At 44.6% G+C, this 19,526-nt stretch overlaps 1 protein-coding gene across 1 annotated transcript in view; it reads right to left on the reverse strand.

The window, feature by feature from the left end:
- The window catches only part of LAMB1 (laminin subunit beta 1), a 72,048-nt gene that overhangs the window by 38,137 nt on the left and 14,385 nt on the right, over positions 1-19,526 (reverse strand). The window contains exons 6-14 of the mRNA XM_081800723.1: positions 19,169-19,357; positions 19,017-19,080; positions 15,148-15,350; positions 12,610-12,730; positions 10,952-11,140; positions 10,521-10,700; positions 10,274-10,386; positions 8,719-8,798; positions 320-455 (exon numbers count right to left, since the gene is read on the reverse strand). Coding sequence (XP_081656849.1) covers positions 320-455; positions 8,719-8,798; positions 10,274-10,386; positions 10,521-10,700; positions 10,952-11,140; positions 12,610-12,730; positions 15,148-15,350; positions 19,017-19,080; positions 19,169-19,357 — 1,275 coding nt within the window. The remainder of the gene's footprint in view (positions 1-319; positions 456-8,718; positions 8,799-10,273; positions 10,387-10,520; positions 10,701-10,951; positions 11,141-12,609; positions 12,731-15,147; positions 15,351-19,016; positions 19,081-19,168; positions 19,358-19,526) is intronic.

Below are 19,526 nucleotides of genomic sequence, written 5' to 3' on the forward strand. Positions count from 1 at the left end.
GAGTATTTACTATATGAGATCAACGATAACTCTGAAGCATAAGTAGAGGAATGGAAGAACGAAAAACAAATTACCACCCCCACCACCAAAAAAAAAACCCCGCTAAAAGCCTCATTAGTGAAACTTCCGAAGTCTTTTTGTGAGTTATAGATTTACTTAGCTTTAAATAGGACTGCTCTCAAGAAGCCTCAGTCCTGATCCTGTCACTGACAAGAGCGGTAAAAATGCACCACCGAAATGCACTTTTGTAAAGGTGCATATCCCACGACTGCCCCCCCAGACCCGGCTTTTCCCGTCTACCCAGCACCCCCCTACTTACAGGCCCAAAGTTGGCTTCTTCTGCTTCATAGATGTAGTGATCCAAGGTGGTAAAGTAGTACCCGGATTCCACCTCGTTGCACTGACGCCCAATCACGTGGGGTCGGCACACGCACTGGCCTGACTCCGCCGAGCAGCTGCGGGGGGGGGGGGGGCGCGCACAAGCCGAGTCAGCTGGGACACCGCACTTGTAAATGAACCCACTTGACACAATTCTACATTTTCTACTAAGCATCAAATGGCTGCTATATTCAGGTAGGGTTTCTTATTTCTTTCAGGAAATAAGTATGTGGGGAAAAAATCCTGCCTATGACTTAATCGCAAACTCTGGGGCTGAAAGCTCCCCATGACCTGGTCTTTTTGGTTTCGTCTTCCTTGTCTTTCTTCACTATGCTCCATCCACACCATACTGAGGTTTTCTGTGGATACTACCAACATTCTTGCTTCGATCTTTTACATCTTCCGCCTGATTTCCAACGGCAATCTCTTCCCTGGGCCTCAGACCCAAAGATCCAACTTCTAGAAGGTCGGATCCGACTTAGCGGTCCCCGAGATTAAGGACAGATCCCAAAGGGCAACACTCAATCCCTCCCTTGTTCTCTGCTGGGGACAGGACACTGCCAGCCACTAAGTCGACCAGGTCAGAAACCTACAAGTTGTTCTCTTGAGTCTTTCATATCTACTCAGGAACCCGATTCTGTGACTTCACAGCCTAGCCTCTGGTGCTTCTCCTCCACAGGCTATGTCATGCCTTTCTTCTCTCCCTCACTCACAGTAAAATCGGTTTCAGCCGCCTCATCGGTGTCCTGGTGGCTGGTCTTCCAACTTTCCAACCTAGACCATCACGGCCCACACAGCTAGCTGCCCAAATGACCTTCCTAAGATGCATCCACCGTATCACTTCCTGGCCTTGAGCAGGTGCACGAGGCTGCCACAGTCTTGCCCTTCTCTACCTTTCTAGCTCTACCTCTCCCCTCACTTCTCCAACCACATGGAACGGTTACAGTTTCTCCAATGCGCAGGGTGATTGCAGACCCCTTTCCATGGCTTAGGCCGTTCCTGCAGGCCTGACTACCCTTGCCCCCTATTCACCCAGCAAAGAGCTGCCTGTTCTCTCAAGAGTCGGCTCACAAAGGACTCCTGCTGTGGCATCTCCAGACTACACTCTCCACCCCACAGGATGAGCCGCCTTCTCTTTCCCGCCACCACCTCCTTGCAGGAGAAACGATGTAGTCACAACATGTACAACACAGCCTGTCATGTAGCAGCTGCTCAGGAAAGCTGAGGCGCTAGGTTTTCAAATCCTGCTGGTCTTTCCAAGTCCAGTCCAACGTTCCTCCCTCTCGTGGACTCCCCTTTGGTTCCTGCTATTCTCAAGTGGCGCCTTCTGAGGCCTCCGCTGTTCTTTATCTGTATTGTTCAGACATTTATCGCTTTCTTTCTTGTAGTGTAACTCCTGACAGACCCATCTGACCCCCTGCTAGACAGCAAATTGCTTAAAAGTTTGGACGCCTCCTTCACCTCAGTCATGCCCGTTCCCCCTCACGGGACCTGGCCCAGTGCCCTGCACACACAGCACACTCAAACACTGGCTGAACAAATAAATGCGTGAAGGATACGCATTCTGAATAAAAAAGATAAAAAAAGAAAAATAGGGGATTTCATGTAAAAGATAAAACTTTTTTTTTTTAATTAAACATACGGTTTCAGGTAATAAAGGCCTCTGGATAGCCTATAACGTATTCATTTTGTTCTTAGCCTATGTCTCTTTTTCCTTGGGTACAAGGTGAAACCAAATTATACACACCCATTCTTACTTCATTCAAGTCAAGATGGGGTTTGGAATTGTTACTTTAAACCCATTCCCAGAGTTCAAATTTTTTCCTCATCCCAAAGTTCATTTTGAACCAAGTATCCAAGGCAAGTTACAACTCCTAGGAAGATGGAATGCTCCGAGGTTCATTACCAACGTCCCCCACAGCCCTCCCACGGTCCCGTCCAAGTCTTCTTCCGGCAGATCACGTGAACAGTTCCTACCATACAGGAATATGAGCGCTTAACATCCCGTAGCCAATTCCCAGAGGAGGAACCCTCGTTTCAAGTGGGAGCTAGCCCTCTTTTGGCACAGTCCACCCACAAAAGCCATTTTCGGAAACTCAGGCATTGGACATCTCATCCTACGGACAAGAGAAAACCCTTCTTCCCTCCCCAGCAGACGCGTCCTGAGGGAACACATGTGTAAAAACACGAGCCACCAAAGAAGAAAACAACTAGATTCTTCACAGGCCATCACTAGAGAGCAAGTAAATGAAGGTGAGGAGACGCCTGATTCCTAATTCTGAAGATGAAACAACTCATGAGAACCCAATCACGTGAAAGGAGGTCCCGCCACACCTGCCCTGGCGATCCTGCACCTCTCTGTGTCCACAGTGGTGAAGGGTTGTCTCCCACAGGCCCGGCTCCACTCGACGGCGACTCCTGTAGCGAACGCGTTCCTGTGGCTTCCCCGGCCCTGGGCACAGAAGCTCTGGCCCTGCCCCAGCTGGGCCCTGCCTGTGCGTTTCTAGCCACCAAGGGGACATCCCCCTGGCTGGCCCGCTTGTCCTCTCTGCCTCACCTTCGTCCCCAACTGCTTGTAGCCTCTCACACTGACATTCCTTCAGCTCTGCTATTTCTGTCAGATTTGAAATTCTTCTGATTTGGGGTGAGACCTTCCCTGCCCTTCATCCTCGATACCCAAGTCTTGTTTCACGATGTCTCTCCTCTCAGCAGTGTCCTCTTGTTGTCACTGCCACTATCACGGTCCAGCATGTCATGCCACGCCTGTCACTCTGGTGGCCTCCCACATGGCAGCGTGGGCCTCTCACACTCTTCTCCCCGCTGCCCCGTCCATCCTGCCAGCCACCGCCAACCCAACCTTCCCCCAGCGCTGCCTTCAGCATTTCCTCAAAACCCACAATGACTTCTCTGCTTTTATCAAGTGGTGATGCCTCTGCCTGGTTGCCAGCAGCCTCGACAACCCATCCTCTGAAAACCACTTTTGGTTTTCTGGTGCCCGCCCTTTGCTTTCCGATGAGCCACACTGCTCGCCCTCCTTCGCAAATATTGACCGAGCCAACGCTGGCCCTGGGACCTGTGCTTCCTGCTGTCCGTAGGCTCACGTGTTAGTCCGTCGTCAATTTTCCTCTGACTCAATCCTTACCTTCTTTGGTAACTCCATTATTTTGAAAGGATATGCGGAAAGAAAAATGGGGGGGAAAATAGTCCCTGCCCCAAAGAGCTTATCGTCTAACTGGGGAGATAAACAGTCGAGCAACTGACCACGACAACAAAGCAAAGTGCAGCGAGTGCCGAAACAGGGCCACAAGCAAAGTTTTCAGGCAGCAGAGGAACCACCGTTCACCGGCTTCGGGGACTGAGGAGGCCATGTTCCAAAGGTGGCAGAGGATCATGACAGGCAGAGAGAGGACAGGAATGACAGGCGCAAAGAAGAGTCATGGAGGAATGTGAGCAGAGCTGGTCACGGTCAGACCAGGTCTTGACCATGTGCCACACTCACTCCATCTCTGGGCCTTCACCCTCCTCCCAGCTAGAAGGCCCTCCTGCCCCCCATCACACCTCCCAAACTTCTCTCAGCTTTCAAAAATGAAGTTCAAATCCTACCTCCTCCATAGTGAGACAAAAGATTACATGTAATTATCCTTCCTGCGTTCAAGTAAAAATCCTATCACATAGAAATGGTACACTTGTCAAGTTTATATGTCCTCCCCCAACCCCTGTACCAACAAATTTTTCTGTAACTAGATACAGATTCCAACTGTTGGATCAGTAAGGTAGAATAAATGACATAAGACAAAATAAGTCAGGCCCTGGGGCAGGCAGAATAATGGCCCCCAAAGAGGTCCACATCCTCACTCCCACCAGATCTGTGGATATGTTACTTCACACAGCACCAGGGGGTTTGCTGATGGGATTGAGGTTAAGGACCTCAAAATGGAAAGATTATCCAGGGTTGCTCAATCTAATCTCAGGATTTCTTAGAAGTAGAAAAGGCAGGCAGAGAAGTAGGGCAGAGAGATGTGACTTGAGGAGGATCTGACCCACTGTGGTTGGCTTTGAACATGGAAGCTATGAGTCAAGGGATGTGGGCAGCCTCTAGAAGCTGGGAACGGCCCCTAGCTGACAGCCAGGGGGGATGTCAGGAACCTCATCCTACAACTGACAAAAACTGAGTTCTGCCAATTCTGCCAACGAGTCCAATGAGCAGGAAAGCGATTCTCCCCGAGGGCCCTGTGATAGAAACACAGCCCTACCAACACCTTGATTTTATTCCAGTGAGCCCAGCCATGTCTGACATACAGAACTGTAAGATAATAACCTTATGTTGTTTCAGGCCACTAAATTGCAGTAATTTACTATGCCAGCAATAGAAGACTAATACAAGCCCTATTGTTTTTTCTCCATGGGTGAAGGCCAAGATAATACTAAGAACACAGATTTCTCATAAATGTAGAAATTAGCCACTTATTTATAAAAACTCTATTGGAAGGGAAATTCTGTTTTATTTAAATAGTGATAAGCAGAGAAAATACTGTATAGTTTCAACTTTTCTCTATCACTAAGACATTGGCACAAAAAAGGGAAAAAACAATCATTCATGAGAACCACACTCTGGTCAGCACTGGTATCTCTTCCATAATTCTGATTACAAATAAGCACTGGTTCCACATTGATCAGCAGTCAATGTCATCTGTTTTGCCAGAGTAGCTTCCCTCCCAACCCCCCAACCAATTAGGATATTTTCTTAAATGTGTTCTATCATCTCTTTATATCTAGCCATCACAGTAATTAACAATGGGTAAGATACCATTATCATTCAATACACTGGTAAAAATACAGATTAACTTCTGCTCTGGTTCCCAAGTATAATAAATTTCATTTATTGAGCACCTACAAAGCCCACAATGCTGAGTACGAAGAGAGATGCAAAAACAAAGACGACACAATCCCTGTCCAAAGACCTTTTAAAATACTGACAGCGATAACACAGAGCAGAATAAAGTAAGTACTAAAAGAGATGAGAAGCAATGTGGTGTTGAAACCTCAAAGGAGGGTTGGGGACTTCAGTCCAGAAAGGAGTCTTCCAACAGAGTGGTGGGCTTCAAGCCAAACACCAAAGTTCTAAATTTAATGCAATAATTTTGAAGGATGCTATAAAATTGTTTATAGTTTTCAAACATTAACAAGTAGCATTTACCTAGCAACCATTCTGATTTATTTATTAAAGTAGGTTATCTACTAGGCAAAGCTTCAGTCGCCTGGCGTAAATCGCATTATTTAAATTAGGGCTTACTTCACTAAAATATTCCGAAGTTCAGATTACCTGTCAACATAATAGACATGGATTACTAAGCTCTTATTCTACAAAAATCCATTCGGCCCATTACACAAAACATTTTTAAACTTATTCCACTTCACATGGTTCTGACACTGAATTCTGTCCCTGGCCGAAGTACCTAAGGAACGTCTGGGATTGCATCTAGAGATTCGGAGTGCATGTTTTGTTTTTACATCGTAAATATCTTGTTTCTCAAATTCTTTTACTTGATCAACATTTATTCCATACCTACTATGTACCCAAGGCAGAGCAAAGGTAGAAGATATTTATGTATGGTTGCAACAAATCAATCATTCAGCAAGTGCCTCCTAGGAGAATCAGTGCTTCGGAAGACTTAGTTAGAGCCTCTATTACCCTACGGGACTCCTAAAGAAGGTCCTCGTGGGGGGAAACTGAAGAGGATCACTACCAAACACTGCAGAGTCACAGGAGTAGAGAAATCTGTAAAGGTTCTTTCTTTTCCCCATCAGTGATGTGAAAAGATAGGGCATGTCATCAATCATGCTAGGAAGATCAAATTCCATGCTTCAAATCTTCACTAAAATTTTTTTACTTCGCCAACTCTCCTGATTAGCACACTGTGATTTCTATAAATTCTGGCAGCAGAAATGAGGGACAGGCCAGGGGCTCTGTGTGGGTGGATTTAAAGACAGGAAGCATGTGTGGAATGGAGAAACAGAGGAAGGGAGTGTGAGGAACAGAAACCACTTAGGGTAAAGGCACAAAGGACACTCCTGAGTTTATGAAATCATGTGAAGAACTGTGTATGCCCCTTTCATCTAGTCAAGGATTTTAGGAATGAGGACAGCTTTGCATTAAGCAAGCAATGACTAAAGGAAGCCAGCAGATGTTCTGGTAGTCACAAAGCAAAGTTGGAGAAATGATTCCAGAAGCAGACCAGCAGTTTGTCTTCCCTGCTTTTATGGAATTGTCCTTGCTTCCTCCCCTCTGGAGGTTTTCTAAGAACAGAAGTTCACCCTGGAGTTCCAGAGGTTACATGCTGTACCGAGTTACCGCGGCATCTGGCAGGGAACAAACCCAAATACGGAGGCCAAAGAGAAGATATTTTTGCTGCCTAAAATCCCGTTCCTTCTCACAGACCGCTACGGTGTCAGGAAATAATCTTGGGAGAGTCGGGGTTTTTTAGTACATGGAGCTCACTTGATGAATTCAGCCTGCTGTCTCAGGGGAGAGTCAGGCCACAAGGAAACATCTGCCTATCCCCTCGGCAGTCACTTACACTCTCTACCAGATGTTCGCAGTCTAACCCAGTTACAAACAGAGACAGAAATTCTCTTTGACTCAGAGGTGGTTAATTTCACTCCCACAAATCTAACATCTTTGCCAAATGCATACCGGGATTGATCTCTGGTAGAGCCTCACGTCTCATCTCTTCAAGGGACACCAACGTGTTTCAATAACTAAAAATGATCACATGCAATTTTCACCAATAAACTTTCAAGTTGAAAAAAAAAAATAAAACCAGAAAGAAGAAGAAAATGAGAAGATTTCTTAACACAATCAAAATGGGAGTTCATTTTCCAACTTTTTTATTTTTTAAATATTTATTTATTTATTTATTTGGGAGAGAGCGATCACGAGAGAGAGAACATGAGGAGGGGCAGAGGGAAAGGGAGAGGGAAAAGCAGACTCCTTGCTGAGCAGGGAGCCAACACGGGACTTGGTCCCAGGACCCTGGGATCATGATCTGAGCTGAAGGTGACGCTTAACCGACTGAGCCACCCAGGTACCCCTCTTAATTTTTTTTTAGTAATTTCTTTTTTTTTCTTTTTTTAAAGATTTTATTTATTTGACAGAGAGAAACACAGCGAGAGAGGGAACACAAGCAGAGGGAGGGGGAGAGGGAGAAGCAGGCTTCCCGCCGAGCAGAGAGCCCGATGCGGGGCTCGATCCCAGGACCCTGGGATCATGACCTGAGCCAAAGGCAGACGCTTAACGACTGAGCCACCCAGGCGCCCCAGTAATTTATTTTTTTAAGTAGACTCCACACCCAACTTGGCGCTCAGACTCATGACCCTGAGATCAAGAGTCGCATGCTCTACCAACTGAGCCAGCCAGGCGCCCCTCATTTTGGAATACCAAAAAAACAAAAAACAAAGAAAGTTGACGAATACATGCTGCTAAGAAGAAAGAGGCCCATGAATACACGTTGAAATGAAAAACGATCTCCAGCTAATAAAGCAAGCTGCAGAATAGTGTACTATTAGTATACTAATATTCTTGTAGCCGTGGATCCTGGGGGGAGAAAGGGCAGGATACCTGTCTTAACTGTTGAGATTTTTTAATTTTTTTTTTTAAAGATTTTATTTATTTGCGAGAGAGAGAATGAGAGACAGAGAGCATGAGAGGGAGGAGGGGAGGGTCAGAGGGAGAAGCAGACTCCCCGCCGAGCAGGGAGCCCGATGCGGGACTCGATCCTGGGACTCCAGGATCATGACCTGAGCCGAAGGCAGTCGCTTAACCACCTGAGCCACCCAGGCGCCTGAGATTTTTTAATTTTTAAAAAAATATTTATTTATTTGAGAGAGAGAGGGTGAGAGGGTGAAAGAGAGAGAGATTACAAGCAGGGGAAGGGGCAGAGGAAGAAGCAGACTCCCCGCTGAGCACAGCCCGATGCTGGACTCGATCCCAGGACCCCGGGATCATGACCTGAGCTGAAGGCAGATGCCCAACCGACTGAGCCACCCAGGCACCAGGATTTTTTTTTTTTAATGGGCATACGTTGTTTCCATAATTTAAAACATACCATAAATTATAACAACACTATTAAAAACCAAGAAACATAAACATACTTGGAGTCTTCAAAGCTAACTCTTGGAATGACTAAATCTTTGAAAACATGAAGATCCCAGGTAAACTAAAGGTGCCTATCCTTTGCACCTCTTCTTCAGAGACACTGAGTGTCATGTTGCTCCTAGAGATCGGGAGGGCTCTCTGGGGAGACCGAGCACAAACACGGGTGTATGTGTGGCTTCACTCACCTGTTGTTTAAGGCCCCTCCAAGGTCACAATCACAAGGTCGACATCCATCCAGATCATTGCTTAAGCCCCAGTGCTCTGGCTGCACAACAAAAGATTTAACATCTAAAGGTGGGTTCCTGTCATTACACAATAGACTCAACAAGAAACAAGTTATGGCGTGTCTTGCTTGTTCTACCAAATGTTCTTTCATGCTGTGCAAGCAGAAAGCCTTCAAGAGGAATAAGCATGAGCACTCTGAACTAAAACCCAGGCCGCAGGTCACCGGGGTCATAACCACCTAACACCAGAGCAGAGGAGTTTCTCTCCCGAGCAAATAGCCTTTGTCCGAGAGTAAATACGAGCAAGCAGCTAAGATACCAATTTTCCTCATTAAAAGTACTCTGGCAGTAAGAGAGTTTTGGCAAATATTTGGCAGGCCTTTACATTTTCCCTGAGTTCAGCCCGTCAGAAACTCCATAAGCAAAGCTCTTCAAAGGATTTACCTATTCCCAAACAGCATAAAGCAAGTATTTTCACAAGTGAAAGGTGAGGAGGTCACTGAATTCTGAGCACACTGGAGATGGAAATAAAAAGAAGAAAGACAGAATCTACACAGGGGAGAAGATCTCTCTGTACCTCGACAAAAATGCATTTCCTAATGAGCAGATGAAAGCCAAAAGCCAGGTGCACTCATTTAAAGCAGACTTTCAGAAATTTATATTAAGAATCTATCTGGATATATGCAAATATACATATTTACTGGTCATAAACATAATTTAGGGTCAGTGGACCCCCTCTCACAAATATAAAGGAAATCACAAGAATGTTATAAAAGATAGAGGGTAATTTAAAAAATTACTCTTGTAATCACTCTACCCAGAATCACTACAGTGAATTTTCTGGTGTATTTCCTTCCAGATTTTGTTTTTCTTGATGCAATTTTTTCCTGCACAATTAAGATACTACTCACATCCTGTGTTTTTTTTTTTTAATACCAGCATAAGCATTTCCTCATGCTATTGTCATTTCCAAAGGCAACCAAATATCACTCTGTACAGAAGCCCCCAAATTTACTTAACTATTTTCCCCACCGTTGCTTCCAAGTTTTTTGGCTATGATTAGTATGAGATGCAATGAGTCTTCTGGTGAATACACCTCTGTCCAATTTTCTGCTTATTTCATTAGGAAAGATACCCAGAAGTGGGATTACTGGGTCAAAGGGTATGCCCATTTCTACAGGCTACTTACTTCCAAAATGCTTTTCTTGCCAACTATGAACCAATGTGCATTTCCATCAGCAGCTTAGACGACCAGCCCTTCATTAGGTCCTAAGAGTTAGCAACCCCATTTTTAAAAACTTGTTACTTTTGTCTATGAAAATGGTATTTCGCTGTGGTTTTATTTTACAATTCTAACAGTGATGGTGACTATCTTGTCAAAATTATTCATGAGTAATTTTTTTGTGAATTGTTTGCGTCTTCTAATATTTATATAGAAGGGTGACGGTGGACTCTACAAAGGCGAACCATGTCACATGCACAAACCACCCATCCCAAGTACTTAGGATTCACCTACCAGACACTGGTCACAATGCTGTCCTGTCACCAGACGCTTACAGTAGCAGTAACCGGTCTCAGAATCACAAGGATTCCTGCCAGGGATCGTTCCCAGAGGATTGCAAGCACAAGCTTTATTAGAAATAAAATGAAGTAAAGAAATACAAACCAAGTGAGTACCAAGGGGTAGTCTGGATTTAGAGCTGCAAAGTAAAACGGGAATTGCATACATGAGAACTCTCAGACTTTTTCACAAACATACTTACATTTACAACCAAATGGATCTTCAGCACTTAAACCATAGAAGCCTTCTTTGCAAATTTCACAGTGTTCTCCTTCCACGTGTAATTTACACCGGCACTGACCAGCAATGAGGCCAGCAGAAAAATCCGTATAACTGTCACAGATTCCCCCGTTCTGAGATCCGGCTGGGTCACAGGTGCATCCTAAGAAGAACAAAGAGCACCCGGTAACAACGTGTGTGTTTGTATCAACACGTGTGTTCCTTTCCACCCTCCAAACGTCACAGAAATAGACTAAAGAAGGCAGGACTGCCAGGTAGCTTCTGCTTCCAGCATCCTCCACCACAGTTCAAATACAGCAGAGTCTGACTCACACCAGGAGTCCCAGGAGGAGGATGGTGACCCCCTGGCCATTCAAATTGAGAGGCCCTATGTCATGCCGTTTCCCCACGTACGTTCGCAGAGGTTAGGGTCTCGGATGTCTCTCTCTGGGTGCTGGAAGTAAAATGGCTTGCACTGCTCACAGTTGCGTCCCATCGTGTTGTGCTGACACTCATCACACACCCCTCCGGTGATGTTTCCAGTGGCCAAGTACACCGCCATGTCAAAGTGGCATGAGCTCGAATGTTCGTTGCAGTTACACTCTGCGCGACAAGACCCACATCAAGAAAAGACTTTGAAGTCGACTTACCAATGGAGGATGGGTTACTGGGAGGCAGCACATTCTGGAAACTAGGGATGAAGTTCAGGCAAAATGGCAATTAACAATTAGGCACCCATTACAAAGGACACATCCATCTGACACTCTGGAAACCCTCCAAGTGTGAGCTTTCTCAAATAGGAATCTGCCCTCTTTGGAGAGAAAAGTAAAAACCTTTGAGGAAAGTCCCCTTGGTGGCTTATCAACAGGAGGTGGCCACCAGGTGGAGGATGGGGTGGGACCAGAACGCACCACCCCAGAGGATCTCCTAGGCGATACTTCCTGGGAAAGCCTGTTTGGGCTGCCAGCTTTAAGGAATGGGGTGTGAAGGCCTGGTTCCCTTCTCCCCCATTCCCACCAGCACACTCAACCAGGCTCTTCAGGGAGAATTAAGGTCTCCTGAAGAGCCATCTGGCCGGCCTTCTGAGCACACGCTGACCCTCTGCAGGACCACTGGGCAGTCCCCTTGGTCCAACCCGGCTTTAATATCATCTCACTCCCTGCTCAGTGACCCACACGGACTCTGGTCTTCTCGAAATGGAGCTTAGCTAGGCTTGGCCCTCCTGGGGCTCTACACTCTGGCCTCCTCTGTCTCCCCCTGCAACATAACCTCCTATAGGGAGGGGCTGTGTCACAACCAGTGACCCTCCTCATGCCTAGCAGAGAACTACCCGTGACACACCGGTTGAATTAAACCTTGGAATCATTTCCCCAGTGTGGACTTTGTGTTGGTCACAAGAACGTCCTTGGGGCCTTGTGCTCTGTGCTGTTCTCCTTATCTGAACTTTTCTTTCCCTCCTACTTTCCCCCTAGCTCTCTTTCTTCTTCTTACCTAAACAATCTTAGCTATCATCAAAGGCTGCTGGGTTGTACGTACTAACAAGCCTTGATCACTCCAGCCCTCACTGGTTTCTGAACTTCTAGAACAGTCCTCAGTGGGGGAAGGGGCAGGCACACTGCTCCTCCTTTAGGGGAGGAGAGCATATCAGAATCACTGTGGGGGCCAGTGGGGGCGGGTTTCAAACTACACCTCTGCCCAGAGAATACCGCTGGTTGGGCTGGCACAGAAACAGGCCAGAAACTCTGTTCTGTATCTCTTAGACCTCAGGGATCTACCAGGCCATATTTTCCTTTCATTTCTCGCTCACGGTCATCTTGCCTTCAAGACAGGTACAATAGCAGGGACACCATCTCCATCGTCTACGAAATTTGCCAAACACACGGCTGCTATTCAGCAAACTCATGCATTCTTTAAACTGAGTGGATATTGGTTTCCGAAGAGTATCTGGGTAAAGCTGGTCAAAGGGTAGTCACTTTTCTTCCATTCGCAAACTAATGTACTATTACAGTGGCTCTAATCAGAAGATACTGGAGTCTGAGTGGATTCAAAATGCCCCTCCAATAGAGACTTACTTTTACAGGCATTGCTGTTTCGACCTTCAGCGGGTCTCCAAGGCAAATCGTGGTAGAAATGCATGCACTGTTCACAATTCAAGCCCCTGGTATTATGCCTGCACATGCAGTGCCCGTGAACCTTGGAAGTTAGAGAAACAGGAAAGAGCAAAGTAAGAGGCAGACCGATGGCCTGATTTTCTCCACAACCAACGGAAGATATAAACATCCTCATCTCCAGCTCACCAAAATGAGGGTTTGTTTTTATTTTGTCCCTATCCACACTGAGTTCTGTCTTTCTGATGGCTCCAACTCCCATCTCTAGGAATAGTTCCTATTATACAATAGATACTCAAGAAATATTTTATCGAAGTATCAATGAAAAGAACCCAGATGCACAACATCAGTCACTTAAGAATTTAAAAAAACAAAACAAAAAACCTAGTTACTTAAGAGTTTAGAAAAAAAATCTATGCCCAAAAGAAACCTATTTTAAGATAAATCAACAAAAGTTATAATATACACCACCTGGAAACCACCTGCGGCACGTTTTACCACTATGCCACACGAAAGAATGGGTTTTTTGCTTCTTTTGTTTTTGACTTCAGGCACAGAACTTCATTGTTTTTCCAAACCAAAATGAGATTCACAATATTAATCATTTACTACATTCACATTTACCTTTTTTTTAAGAAAGGAAACATAAAATCTCAGGAAAAAAAATACAAATTATTTTGCTTGAGGAAGGGCCCAGGATGTGCTCTTTTGCATTGTGTCTCCAGCAAGCTATGCTGAAAGCCCGAGGCACGTAAAAGATAAATTCTTTCAATCTACCAAATACGCGTGTGCATGGGCACCTCACCTTAACACTAGTTTCTACAGAATGGAATTCAGGAACAGGACAGACAGGTCTGTCCTGGACTCACCTTGACAGGAGCGCAAGTGAGCAAAAGAGTAAAATCGTCTCCTTACAAGCTAGTTTTACACAGAATAAAAAAACAGTTCCAAAGCACACACCACAGGACTCTACAGTGTCTAAACCAACAGCACATGGTACTGAGACCCCTGATAGTGACAGGACTACAGGACATGAGCTGCACGCCAGATTTGCTATGCTGAAAAGTAAATACTACGTACCTAGCATTCTCTGAAAGATGTAGCAACGAGATTACGAGGACATGTCCTCCCTTTAGGGTCTGCTAAAAAATGCAACTTTATCTATAGGGCAAGTGTTCTAAGTAGAACAAATGGAGAGCAGAAATTTCAGCCAGTTGAATGCATGCAATCCTGGACCTTCTGAGATGAGGACTAACAATCTTGGCAAAGCAAACAGCAAGTAAGGAAGGCACGATTCATCAAGGGAGGCCCAGAGTCTAATGACAGAAGGAACCCTGGGGCAGAATGGGACGAGCTAGGCATGAATTTCCATCTGCTGCTGACTTAGGGCCCTCTGGTGTGCTATTTAATCTCTGCTCCCTTCTAATAAGGATAGTTGGTTGAGTAAATCCCATTGAGCTCTAAAATCCTACGGTTCTGTAAAAATTATGGTTCTGTAAAGTTCACTTAGAAACAGGTAAAATACCCCAACTTTATCCGTTTGGCAATCACCCAAATCCCCAATTTTTAGAAATACATGAATTGACAACACAGCATAAAGGTGGGAAAAGAATGAAACTAGAAAAAACATATAAAGGAACAAAACCCATTGGATTCCTAAATCATATTCTATGGTTCCAGGTTCAAATGCCCCAGTTTTCTGGGCTGAGATCACTTCATGCTTGTGGTGTCTAATCTTCCCTAAAGAAAAGGAAGATGTAATGGCGATTTAGAAAACTTCTTAATCCTTATTGACTCAAAAAATATATACTGTCGCAGCACCCTGCTGCAATAACTTCCAAAAATTAATTCTTTGTCTCTGACATAAATAGCCCTTATATTCTCATAGCCCCAGAAATTTAGCAAAGAGAAAACCAACCATCAACCACCAGTATGGTGGAAAGAGCTAAGTCAGTCTGGAAAAATAAAACCCCAAGAAATTGTGAAAGGTTTAAGGTAAAACTAGCTTCAAATTGCTTTTTGGGATCATCTGTCTAAAGGAGAGAGCCTCGAGGCGCCTGGGTGGCTCAGCTGTTAAGCGTCTGCCTTTGGCTCAGGTCATGATCCCAGGGTCCTGGGATCGAGCCCCGCATCGGGCTCCCTGCTCGGCGGGAAGCCTGCTTCTCCCTCTCCCACTCCCCCTTGCTTGTGTTCTCGCTCTCGCTGTCTCTGTCAAATAAATAAATAAAATCTTTAAAAATAAATAAATAAATAAATAAATAAATAAATAAATAAATAAATAAAGGAGAGTGCATGGGACGCCTGGGTGCCTCAGTCGGTGAAGCATCTGCCTTCAGCTCGGGTCATGATCTCAGGGTCCTGGGATCAAGTCCCGCGTCGGGCTCCCTGCTCAGCGGGCAGTCTGCTTCTCCCTCTTCCTCTGTACTCTCCGTCTCTCAAATAAATAAATAAATCTTAAAAGAAAAAAAATAAAGGAGAAAGCCCCCCAGAGTGCTTGCTTACCATTCCTTCTACTTCTTCATTGAATCCATCCACAGGCGCACATTCGCTGGCATGGCCGTAACAGAAGCAATTTCCTCGAACCACCATATCGTACACTGCATAGTAATACTTCTCTCTGATTTCCATTCTGGAATCCAAAAGGTTATCGCCCAAAGTGTGTAGCTTCACAAACTTGATTCTCAAGTTGGTGATTTTTAATAGATCTACGAAGGTCACCAAGAAGACGGAAAGTCTGATCAAACACGCAAGACTTCATTTGCAATTATACAACATCTCTCTATAGAAAGGCACAACAAATAAAAATGGCTTAAGTAAAGGCTACCCGCTTGTAGGGTCTCAATGGCCATACTAGTGAAGCTCGACATAACGGGAGAGCGTCTAGAAAAGAGAAGAGTTGCTCTCTCCTCACCAGTTTAGAAAGAGCATCTGACTGTTTCAGGAAGAAGCACAAAAGCAGAGAAATTTAAGAATGCAGTTGCACGGCTGCCAGAATCCTCTAGCACACAGTAATCTGAACGATTGCAATATCATCCAGTGCCCACAGCAATGAGCGTCAGTCTCAAAACCAGAGGATTCCATGCAGGTGGGAAAGGGTTTATCAACACACTCCAGTTCTCTTATTACAAGGGAGTTAGGACGGAACATTTTTGTGTTTATTTTTGGAGGAAAAAAAATACTGTCTGAAATTTCCCACCGCACAGATGGAATCCAAGTTACTAAAACAGATCGAACACTATGGAATAACCGCTCTCCAGGGACAGAAGATCTCCACCAAATTTTGACACAACATCACAGTCTCCCACTTTTTTGTCCTAGTTTGTCATCCATAGTGTGACATAAGGATAAAGGAGCTCAGTATTAGGAGGTTGGGGGGCAAGTTGTTTTTTCCTAAATATTAAGTTAGGTTATTAAGAATCAATTTCTCTTACCTTTTCTTCTCTCTCCTGGGTCTATAGATCTATGCTTATTACAGAAGTGGGGCCATCAATTATATTCCATAGTAACTTGGTAAACCAAGAGCCAGCCATTCATCCTTCTCCACCAGTGTTTCCATCAATGGCTGAGTTGCTCTTGCTGAAGTGGACCCCGAAAGACTCATTAGTCCATCAGTCCTCCCATGTCCTGCGTAGCCGGAAACTGCTCCTAAGCTTTACCCTCATTGGTGCTGATGCATGCCCATCTGCCACACAGGACAACAGGGCGTTGGCCCAGGGCATCAGAAACTTTCAAAGCCCAAATACAATTTTAACGGCTTATAATATATGCACAGCTTACAATGAAGACTATAGAAATAGCCGTGGGTTGAAAGGGACAGTCCATGAGCCCATGCATTGAACTTAGGCTCTTTGTAAAATCAAAAAGTAAACAGAGAAAGCATGGTACTACTTAGCTGAATGGAATTGGTGAATGCCAACATCTCCTCCTGCACACAGAGCGAGCACAAGCCCCTACTGACGAGCGGCCAGACGGCAAAGCGGAAGAACAGCGGGAGTGTTTAGGAGCCCTTGAACCGATCTTTGTGGGAGCCCGCAGAAGAGCAAATATGCTCTTCCCCTCTCTCCTAGCACAGTTAACAACAACCAAGCCTTGTCCATGGGCTGCTGGTGTGAGGCAAAACTCACTTTTGAAGTGAGGCGCCGAGGTCTCAACACCAGGGCCAACTAAAGAGACTTGAGTTGTTCCCTGGAGGACAAAGTCAATGAAAAGCATCATCAGTTAAAATGGATGCCTCTCGAATACAGACAAGATTTTTCTGAGGCCATTTAACAAAAAAAAGGTAAGAGAATTATAATGGCGACACATTCCCCAAGTCCTGCAAATGTCACCCAAGAAGGAGCAGACCGTGAGTCCTTTTAGGACCCCACGAAGTGTCTGTTGTGGAGCCCATGTGGACATTTCTCCCAACTGGATTTTGAGAGCAGAGAGGGCGCGCCTCACAGAGCTCACTCAGAAATGGCCTAGGGCTGGATGCGCCATCAGTATTTGTTTTATAATAGAATGAATGAGTAAATTACAGACCAGAGATAGTCTGGGCCGCGTGTAAAATTAATTTAAGTGGGGAAACATCACTTTTCTGGCAATATTTCCTGGATGCTTTCCGTTTTACTTTTCCATGCTTCACGCTGGGAGGGTCTATGGTGCCTTAGCTTCAAATAGGGCTATCCGCAGCTGGGAACGATCAGCAAGAATCAGCCCTGCCTCTGCTCAGCCGACTACACCTTAGTAGCAGGAGAGGGAGTCTCATCCCCTCTCTCCGAGGTATGGGGACCAGGTCCACGCAAGACCCAGGCCATGGCTCGTGGCAACATCAAGAACAGCAGCTGCTTCAATTCACTGAACACTTTCTGTGGGTCAGGCACGTCAGAAGGTCGTTTCTAGAACTCATTTTCCCTCCATAATGATGTTCAAGTCAATATTACTATCTCTACATACAGATGAAAAAACAGAGCCTAAAAAAAACAGGTTTAAACAGATTACTTGCCCAAGGTCACAGAACTATGATCTGCTGGAACTGGGATTTAAACCCAGGTCTGTCAGACTCCAAACCTCGTTCTTTTAATTAGTGCATATTTTGCCTTCCAAGATGATCAAAATGTAATTCTGTAATAACTGAGGCATGGTTGTTACATGCTAGAAAGATTCTAAATTTAGACTTAGAATCATAACATAGGGGTTCAGGATCTGACTGTCCCCTTATGCACATTACTCCAACTCTCTGAGCCTCAGTTTCCTCATCTGTTAAATGGGAATACAATCCTCATCTGACTGAGCATATTGAACATGGCTGACACTTCAGATTTCTCCCCAGTACTCTTTCTTCTTTTCTTCCTCTGACAAGAAGAGCCCCAGGCAAGAGTGTGAGAGGGCACATGGCCACCTAGCTAGAGGTTTCTCAGTGTGTCTTGAGGTTGGCCATGTGACTAATTTTGGCCAATGGGATGTGAACAGAGGGGACGTACAGCTTCCATGTCATCTGCCCTTCTCTTCCTCCCATCCCATAGGTTGGGACAACGACATGGTAGCGTTGGTCCAGCTCCAACCATGCAGATAAAGACTACAAGACAGAAGGGACCTGGGTGGCCTAATGGCTAGGGTTGCCAGATGTAGCAATAAAAATACAAGTTGCTCAGTTATATTTGAAATTCAGATAAACAATATTTTTTTCAGTAAAGTCTGTCTCAAATATTACATGGGACATAGTCACACCAACCACAAATATTGCATGGGATATCCTTGTACTAGTCACAAATATTCCATGGGATATAGTTATACTAAAAAAAAATAACTTGCTATTGATCTCCAATTCAGATTTAACTGGGCGTCAGCCTTTATTTTATCTGGTAATCCTACTTGTAGCAACTGAGCTACCTTTCTTCTCTGGATGATTTCATAAGAGAGAAATAAACTTCTATTTTATTTGAGTCACTGTATTTTTTGGGACCCTTTGTTACAACAGCTTAATCTGTACCCTAATTTATATATACATGTTATATAATATACACAAATTATATGTTATATAATACATGTTATATAACATGTTATATGTTATATATATGTTATATGTAACATATATTTATATATATTTATATACACATATATTATACTGAGCAATAAAATAAGGTATTATGACCAGCATAACTGTTTGAGTACTTATGACATAAATCTTTAATCAAAATGTGTTCCCGGTCAGGGTGGACTTTGATTCCTGCCAAATTCAAGGACCTCTGATTGGGTATTGTGGAGATAAAAGGAAATAAAGAGGATGGATTTAGCACTGAATGCTTAGATTCGGGGTAGCAGTGTTCTGGGTAAGAGTTCTTCCATGATTGCTGTTTTCCATCAAAGCTGTTATTCGAAAACAAGCTTACTCTGTATCCTTGGACTATAAGGATCTTCTATTCTGAAAGCAGGATCTAAAGCACGAAATATCACCTAAAAATAGATACAAGAGTAATGGGTATTTTTGCAATGATCAAAAAGGATTTATAAGTAGAATGTGAAACAAGAAAAGCAAACAAACCTCTCCTTCCGTTGAGGGTTCAATGTCAGAATAGCGGGAATCACAGATTATATCATCCACTTTCTTCATGGGACCAGCAGAAATGCCTGGAAATGAGCTCTCGCAGTCATAGGCAAAGTATCGGTACACGCCCCAGGTTTTCCCGAAGTCAGACGATCGTTCTATCAGCATAGCAGCCGGACGGAACGTCTAATGGCGGGGTAGAAAAGGCTCATTTGATGTTTTTTATCGGTGATCTGTATTTTTTTTTTTAATCTCAGACGAACACATCACTCAGCCGTGTGGCACAAGCCTTGCCGGCATGTGGTTGGTACTGCGGACTGTGGCTGGATTTCCAATCCTTCAGGCTACTGCACAG

Source organism: Leptonychotes weddellii, chromosome 12, assembly GCF_054177405.1.
Source record: "Leptonychotes weddellii isolate Sample4059 chromosome 12, ASM5417740v2, whole genome shotgun sequence".
NCBI lineage: Eukaryota > Metazoa > Chordata > Mammalia > Carnivora > Phocidae > Leptonychotes > Leptonychotes weddellii.